We start from the raw sequence: 8,404 nt of genomic DNA, 5'->3' as shown, positions 1-8,404 counted from the left end.
ATATGTACCTATAATATTTTTCAAGTTTATCTCTGCAGCCCTAAGGGCTAGGAACTTGCTTCACTGCTTTTCAAAGAGAAGTAGTAAAGTTACTAGGTTGTTAAATTAGCAGTAAATAGAAACTACTGCAGTCCACATGATCATAGATCAGGAGAACAGACACAGTTCCTTTTATGTCTCCCCTTATTATGGAGGTTAAGGGAAATAACAAAATACAGGATCTGGAAGGCACTGGCTGAATTGTTGGCTGTAACATAATGACCCAGGACAAGATATCCAAGGCATGCCAACTGTTAACTTTGAACAGTATTTTTATCAAATGCACCCTAATGGGTGGGAACCAACTGTACCCACACACTTGCAAGGAGAATTTAGCAGAGTCTTCCACTAATAAAGGAGTTCGTTTGGCCAATTCTCTCTTCTGAACCACTTTCCCAAGCTATGCTGCAAGGGTCAAACCTCATTCTACAAGTGGAGGGGCACAAGTAGATTCCTTTACTGTCTCATGATTTCCTTAGGGTTTTCCTTAAAAAGTGGCCCAAATTGAGCATCCTGTACTTAAAGTTCAAAGTTTCCTGTGCCCTTCCCAGAAAAGACAGAAAGAAATTATTCCTTTTCCATATGAATATATTGAAATTTCAAAGAAAGGGCTATCTCACAATTCCCAAATTAAGACCCATAGAAACAAACAGAACTTACCTTTGCTTTTGCTAGCTAGTTCCACTGGTATTGTGGGGGACTAAAACTACACACTACAATACATTTGCATTTTGTAAAGTGTGGCTAAATGGCCAACTTTATTTCTGAAGAAATACTGCTGTGAGGTTCTGATACAGAAAGTGCTCCCAAGCTGGATCAGGGCTCCATGATACTTTCTGTACTCCAAAGCAGCTGTTTACCACAAAAGAGGAAATGGCACACAACCCTTGGATTGGAAGATGTTGCAGTGTGGCTCCCATGGCTGTTTTCTAAATAAAAGCGACCGCATTAAAGTTGGCTTTTTAGAAATGTGTTTATTGCCATAGGTAGTTCAGACAAGGGGCTAAATAAAGTGCAGTGAGCTAAGTCTTTCTCCTTTTGCACATTCCAGACAACAGACCATTCTTTTGCAAATGTTCTCTGTTCATCAAAGTATACCCAGCACACACAGTCACTTCAGAAAGGATCTCTGAACATGCACAGAAGGGTTTGTTGAGCCCAGTCTAACAGCTACTTCTGGAAACCTTCCTTCTGAGTATGTCTGGCCTCCACCCCACAGTCTGCCTGAGCACCTAGGAGAATGGCATGGAGGTAAGAGTCCCACTTCTCTCATCTCAAAGTCCAGAGCCCCACATTCCCAGCTCCCTCGCCATCTCCTCCTCTTCCTCTGACTCAGGGTCCAGATTGGCATGAGATGGGAACGTGCACCATGAATACCTGCCCCTCTCATTCCCAATGCGAATCACTCTGTGCTGCTACAGGTGTGTGTAAAGTGAGCCATGCAAAATATCAGGCTGGGCTCCCCAAGAAAGTCACCTACCAGCACCCTTCAGTATCTGCGTGAGAATATCCAGTGGAACCTCTTCTCCATTCCGAATGGCTTTGTGCCTCTGTTCGATGCACTCCTTGCCGATTCGACGCAGCAGCCTCACACTTTCCTGCACTTCTTTCACCACTTTTCTATTCCATGGCAGGTACTAAAACAGGTGAAGAGGTTGGCATTGCAACTTATATTTGCTGTTTAAATAATAGTGGATGTTTTAACAACACAGTTCGTATTTTGCAAGCTGATCTGAGGATGGACTTAGCTGAAAGTAGGCCCAGAAATGTAATCATTTAAGCCAATCATTAATCATTAATTAGCCAATCAGTACTGCAGGTTGTGGACCAAAGCCTTCAGCGTTAAAAAAAAAAAAGCACTGGACAAGCGCAAACGAAAAATAGATAGTGATGCACCTCCAAAACACTAGTTTGCTGGAGTCCCTGTGGTTTATGTTATTTCTACTGTTGATTTTTAATGGTATAGTTGTATTCTCTTAGCTGTATGCGAAGTTGATGACCCAGGCTGAAAGGAGGCCTTCAGATTTTGAAAAACAAACTGTTAGAAGAGATGAGTTGAATTTTAACATAACTGTTAAAAGATCCCAATATGTAGTCTTGCTTTTTAAATACACACAGGAACGAGACTGTGAAAGGAACTGTGTAGCTTGGGGGCAGGCTACTATTTTGGACCTTGAAGATATTTAGCAATTGACAAAATTGCCCCAGATACCACAAAGTGTAAAGCAGAGAAAGCACAAGGCACCTGCCCAAAAGACTAAGTCTCTTGCAAAACATCCAGAGGGCTTCAGCTATTGAGCAATATAGAATTGAAATTTGGGGTTAAAGTGCCAACACACTAAGCAACTGCTTGGACTGCAAGGTTTTCAGCTCCTATGGAAAACTATTTCACTGCAACCAGAGGAGCTGGAAAGTGTGCAACTGAAAAAAATGTTAGAGGGATTGGGCATCTTGGTGAGCACAAAGTAATGTATCTAGGGGCACGTGGGTGCCCATGGGCACCCTGCTGCCTGCCCTGGTCTAGAGAGCAGTGATGCCTTGTTAAAAGTTCAGTAAATCAATCAATGAATCTGCAACTGGACAGAGGATTTGTAAGCATTAACCCACTGATAAGTCAGGATCCCCAGCATGCTGCCCTTAGGCACCAACTTGCTCTTGGACACCTTTCTTGGCTCCAGCAAGGTTCCCTGCCCATGCCGGTATTTAAAGATGATGATGAAAATGACAGTAATTTTACAGTTCTTTTAAAAATTGGGTCGCTGGCAAGCTGGGGAGCAAAATGCAGGCTACAAGTGGCATATTTATTTTTAAGAATGCTTCTGGTTTCCAAACAAGCTCCAAACGCATTCTTAGAAAATAAAGCAAACAAAAACTGTTTGGATTACTGAATGTGATCTGTGTGGAGCACCATCTGAAGAGTATTTGGAAACTGCAGCTGCTTCAGGGCACTGCTGCCAGAGGGGTGACTGGGGCTGGCTACAGGAAACGCACAAGTCCTTAGCTGAAACAGCTCCACTGGCTCCCAGTCTGTTTCCAGTCTCAGTTCCAAGTGTGGGTTATGGCCTATAAAGCCCTTTACAGCCTGAGTCCAGGCTACCTGAAAGTCCACAGACTCCCCTCCCTCTCCAGTAAGATCTTTAGGAGAAACTCCTCTCTTGGTTCCACTCCTGCACAGCTATGCTTGGTGGGAATGTAGAATAAGGCCTTCTTAGTGGCTGCCCCAAGGTTCTGGAACTCGCTACCCAGGCTGTTGTGACATTTCTGGGGGAAGGCAAAAGCCTTCTCTTCCAACAGGAATAGCCCAGGCCTGTGAAATTATGCCAAACTAGCTATGTTGTATATAGTGTCTTCAACTGGGAAGTTTATGTATCTTTAATTCTTGAAGATGCTTATATTTTAATGTTGGTTTATTCTTATTAATGTTTTAATTACATGCGCCACCATGTTTCAATTACATGTTGAAAGCCACCATGAGTCTCAGTACTGAAGGAGGCAGAATATAAATAAATAAATAAAATTATTCATACTAAAATTTATAATAATAGTAACAATAACAATAACAGCTCATAAGCAGCACTTTGAATTTGGCCGGAAAATGACCAAGGTGAAGCAGCTCTCCCAAGGAAATCATGTATTCCCTCCTACCAGCACCAGTGGAGAGTCCAGACACAGCATTCTGGACTCCCCAGTCCACCAGTGGCCCTGCAGCAGCCACAGGGTCACCCTCAAGCAAGCTGCCAAAGCATGAGAGATCACTCTGACCCTGGGCACCAAGGCTACTGTCTCTGGCTTCGAGACCTCTGGCATTTACCATTGCTTTTACCGCTTGGATTGTTTTAATGCATGTAGTTTTATTGATTGTTGTAATGTACTGATTGTGAGCCGACATGCCCTGCATGGGGGGTGGCATACAAAAGTTTTAAATAAATAAATAAATTTTAGCCTTGGTTGCAGCATGTGCCCAGGTTCCAGCACAGTGCAAACTCCAGTGTGACAAGAGGTAAGTGACATCTCTGGAGAGGGAGAGAATTCACATGGGAAAACCTGTGCTCACCCGGAAGAACGGACGGCGTGCTGCCCCGATTCCTTTCATGATCATGGTCACTGCCTGCGGGAAAGCTGTGCGGTCATCATGAAGGGTGTTCAGTTCTAGGCCAAAAGCTGCCTGATCATATGGAGAAAGAAGGGAGGAACAGCTGAGGACTGGAGGGGCTGCCCTGATCTCTATCATCTATAAAAGGTTTACTCTTCTTGACAAATACTTGCAGAAAGTAGTCAGTATAGTAATATGATGTCTAAAATGCAAAGCCAGGCAACTTATCAGAAACAAAAGGTTGCATGAGGAACAGACTTTAATCCAGACAAAATCTGTAACTCTGTAGATGTTCACATCCATTGTGTTCAGTTCTCTTTCTATTTTAATTGCAATCAAGGCACAAGGAACTACTTAGGCTTCAAGCTGATGCACAGTTATCTAGGAGTAAGCCCTGTTGAACTCAGTAGCATTGTGGTATTTGCATGATATGTAGGAATTTGTATCACTGTGATCTCAGCTTGTGCACAGCCAGCCCTGTCATTGGATTGAATGAGACAACCATCTCAGGCAACAGATACGGGGTGGGAGGGGGAGTGGTGGTTCCCCAGGTATTTCCCCTAACTGCCTCACAGTGTTTCTCTCTCTTGGAGGACTACCACACAGCCCCCAATTTAGCTTGCTTCCTGTTCCTGGTGTTGACGTAAGCTTCACATGCCAGAATTGGAAGAAGAGACTGGATTGGAATTCTTAGCTGAAATGCCAACAGACCCAGAGATAAGCCAAAAGGTTGGTGAGAAACAGACCAGGTCCTGCTCCCCGGGAAACAACGTTGAACAGGTGGGGTTGGATGGGGGCAGCTTAACATTTTTAGTCCTATCATAAGGCATCAGCTGAAAAGGGTAGGCCAACTGAGTCGTGTCAGATGTTCCTGCTGATGGGTCTACAAGTAGTGTGAACCACCCTGAAGGTGGAGTCAACTCCTTTTGGTTGGGAAGTGGGGTGAGTTTGGAATTGGAGGTGAGTTTGTTATGAAGCTGCATTTCCCTAGCAGGTAGCATTCAGACTTTGCTGGTGTCTTTTGTCAATGACTTTTGCAATGCTCTTCCTTTGTACCACTAAACCTGCCTAGCTGACCAGTTTTAACATAATACTTTAGTTAGAAGCTTCTTGTCCTGATCTGCTGGGATGGGGTGAGGTGGGGTGGAGAGAAGACTGGCACCTAATTCCAGAGAAGTGAAGTTCACTTCATGACAGGGGCTAATGCTTTGGAACAGACAAACCAAGAGCAATCTGCCTGTAAATTTCTGTGGTTCTCATTTACACACTTGAACTAACCCTAGATCATTGGAAAGGAGAGCAATTCTGGTGATGATCACCACCATGCTTGCAGAAGGTAAGAAATATTTACAAGCATTTTGCTAATTCGTCTTCCAACCTGCTGCCGCCTACAGATGTGTAGGGCTAAAATTCCATCAGCCAGAGCCAGCATAGACAAGGTTGGACAAAGCCGTTATAGATGTTATATAGAAACACAATGTATCATTGCTACTCTGAATATGTGTCTGTTGAAAACCCTGCTTAGTCCTGTCAAAATCCCCATTTTAAAAAGAAGAGTCAAAACAGCTGTCAAAACTCTATGCTCCCACTAATGGAGTGGCTTGCACTTTCACACTGTCCCAAGCACCTGGAGTCTTGGGAAAGGGTGGGAAAGATGTAGGACAGTAAGAAGAATCATGTCCAGTAAAGAGAAAAGAGAAAAGAGAAAAGCAATGAGGCTCTCATCATGATCTGCTCCTGTAGGGTTCAGATTTCAGTTTCCACGTAGATACGGTGGATTAACAGTCTCATGTAGAAAAACACACTCTTGTGCTACCTTAAAGAGTAAGTAATCTATTACAGCATGCATTTTCATGAACTAGAGTCCACTTCATCAGCTGCTTCTTATGCTTTACTTCCTGACCCACTTAGGTTGCAAAGGAGCAATTCTAAACTCTAATTAAATCACCAAATTAATGGGGTGCTTGCCCTTTTCCCAGTACTTTCTCCTGATGATTTGAGTTGCCCTTCAACTATGGACCAATGTTCATTAGAGTTACATTCTTCTCCTTAGTGGAAACAGGAAATCATTACTACCTTTGCAATTATGTCCAGCGTCACCCGTCTCAGCAGGTCCATCACATCCACTGCAGTTTCTCCATCTGCTTTTTTCTCCAGCTCCATCATCAGTTCTTCTGCTTGTTCATTAAAAGTCCCCATCAAGCCAATCAGATAACTGAAGAAAGAGGTTGTGGCTTACCAAGAAGTTACCTTATATGTAGTTTGTAAAGGAACATCATTATCATCCTTACAATTAACTGTTAAAACACATCCAGAGCCAGTGGAGAGAATGATTCTGAAGAATGTCCCTTTGCCTTCATTCTCGCTCCACACATAAACATATTTAGAACTGGATGGTTAGAATTGAATTGAAACATATATAAAAACTTATAAAACAAACAATCTGTTTCACATATGTAGTTGGGTTTCACCTTCGACTAAATGCTGGATCCATAATTCTCCGCTGCTTGTGCCAATGGTCATGGTCATGATCTGTTACCAAACCATTCCCTACAAATCTGAAAAGGCAAGGAAAGAATGCATTATTTTAAGGCCTACCTTACTGTCTTATTTAATTCTGATATCATGCCCTAAATGACCAAGTCAAGGCCTGGAGGGAAACAGACCATAGGTTTGCTTCAACCCTTCTTCTTCCTCCCCACTAGTATTCTGATTTTCATCCTTTTCCTGGTTCCTCTAATCATAGTCTCATGTGCTGTCTCAGACGGGCCAATAATTGTTAGCACTAACTTCCTGGAATTTGAAACCATGGTTTGAAAAGTGGTAAGAACTCTGTTTCAAAAAAAAAAAAAAATAGCTCACTGGACTCCCCCCACCCCCGCCCCAACACACACACAATTTCCAGATAGCTTCTAGGGTTGCATGTGTCCGGGCATGCATTCTGTTTCAGCACCAGGCTTCTCTGAATGTACTAGGCTACTCATGACTATTTCCATCCTACTTTTAATCTAGAAACCTTGTGAAAAAGCAACACACTAAGGTGGAAGGGAGAATATCTTTCTGTTAATTCTGCTGGACTTCTCAGTGACTCTGGATACCACTGACTACAGTATCTACAGTATGCGCTCCCCAGAGAGGTCCGCCTGGCGCCGTCGTTATTTGCTTTTCTTTTTATTTAAGCAGCATTTTAAATGTTAATACCATGGAAATTTTATTTGGCCAGGGCGGCTTATTTTATTCTAATATATATATTTTAATTGTTATTGTTTTAATTTATTGTGTATTTTATTGTATGTTGTGAGCCGCCCCGAGGCTTCGGCAAGGGGTGGCATAGAAATGTTTTAATAAATAAATAAATCTTCTTTGGAAGACTTTTCTGGACTGGGCAGAGAGCTGCTGATTTACAGAAGCCAGTCTGCAGAGAGAGTCCACACATTACAGACTTTTCACATGGATTCCTCCAATTCTGGGCGCAGGCAGAAGGACAAAGGTGGGCAGATTAACTTGGCAATTTAAAGGTTACCTACTGAAGATTCTCAAGAGAACTCTCATGAGTGCATGAGAGCAAGGGAGACATTTCAGACTTGGGGAACAGGGTAGCTAATAGAAAGGGAATTCCTTGACCCAGTCAGTAGGTAACAAGTAAAGCAAGTGGACCAATTATGAAGTGGCTGGCATTCTCACCATCTGGCCCTCAAGCAGCAAGAACCACCCTGTGGGTAAAGTCAGAAGCTTTTTTGAAAGGGAGGGCAGGGTTCAGTTTAGATTCCACTCTTCAGATGGGCAGATGCTTCTCTCATACCTCAAAGAGAACATTAATCTTATTTATAGCGATTAAGTTAAGTTCTAATAAAATAACTGGGTCTTTCAAGTTGCATCTGAGTCTGCTGGAAAGGAAAAGAGGGAATGAGAGATCAGCTAATAACACAGTCTTTCTTGGAGAAAGCTTCTAGAAGATGAAGCTAACAGTCTAATGTCTACTTTGCTCCATATGATTTTCAGTATCTATGTGAAAACATAGAGATAAGTAATCCAGAGTTTTGGAGTTTTTTCTCATCAATACAAATTTATCAATTCTCACCTTGGTTCTACACTATTTCTGCCACAAAAGCTTTCCTGTTAGGAATTCTGTTCTGCAAGAAATACAGCTGCCTAGTGGCCTCAAGAATCACAAACTCTTTCTGAATACCAGTCAACCATTAAAGAATTTAACCCAATACATCGTGCATGATTTAACTTTCCAGTAACTTACCTTACACCAAACAAATTGCA

General features: G+C 42.6%; 2 protein-coding genes across 3 annotated transcripts in view; one reads left to right on the top strand and one right to left on the bottom strand.

Annotated features, from left to right (window-relative positions):
- The window catches only part of LOC123032045 (cholesterol 24-hydroxylase), a 19,293-nt gene extending 10,895 nt beyond the window's left edge, over positions 1-8,398 (bottom strand). For both annotated transcript variants that reach the window (XM_044447665.1, XM_044447666.1), the window contains exons 1-5: positions 8,385-8,398; positions 6,604-6,690; positions 6,209-6,347; positions 4,094-4,204; positions 1,520-1,676 (exon numbers count right to left, since the gene is read on the bottom strand). In XM_044447665.1, the coding sequence (XP_044303600.1) occupies positions 1,520-1,676; positions 4,094-4,204; positions 6,209-6,347; positions 6,604-6,626 (430 nt within the window). In that variant the 5' untranslated portion in view covers positions 6,627-6,690; positions 8,385-8,398. The remainder of the gene's footprint in view (positions 1-1,519; positions 1,677-4,093; positions 4,205-6,208; positions 6,348-6,603; positions 6,691-8,384) is intronic.
- Positions 1,857-8,404, top strand: part of LOC123032046 (cholesterol 24-hydroxylase-like) — a 17,850-nt gene continuing 11,302 nt past the window's right edge. Inside the window, exon 1 of the mRNA XM_044447667.1 lies at positions 1,857-1,861. The gene's annotated coding sequence lies outside the window, so the exon portion shown is untranslated. The remainder of the gene's footprint in view (positions 1,862-8,404) is intronic.

The sequence above is a fragment of the Varanus komodoensis genome, unplaced genomic scaffold (genome assembly GCF_004798865.1).
Source record: "Varanus komodoensis strain SLA01 unplaced genomic scaffold, ASM479886v1 scaffold526, whole genome shotgun sequence".
Lineage (NCBI taxonomy): Eukaryota > Metazoa > Chordata > Lepidosauria > Squamata > Varanidae > Varanus > Varanus komodoensis.
This window is presented reverse-complemented; position numbering and strand designations above follow the sequence as displayed.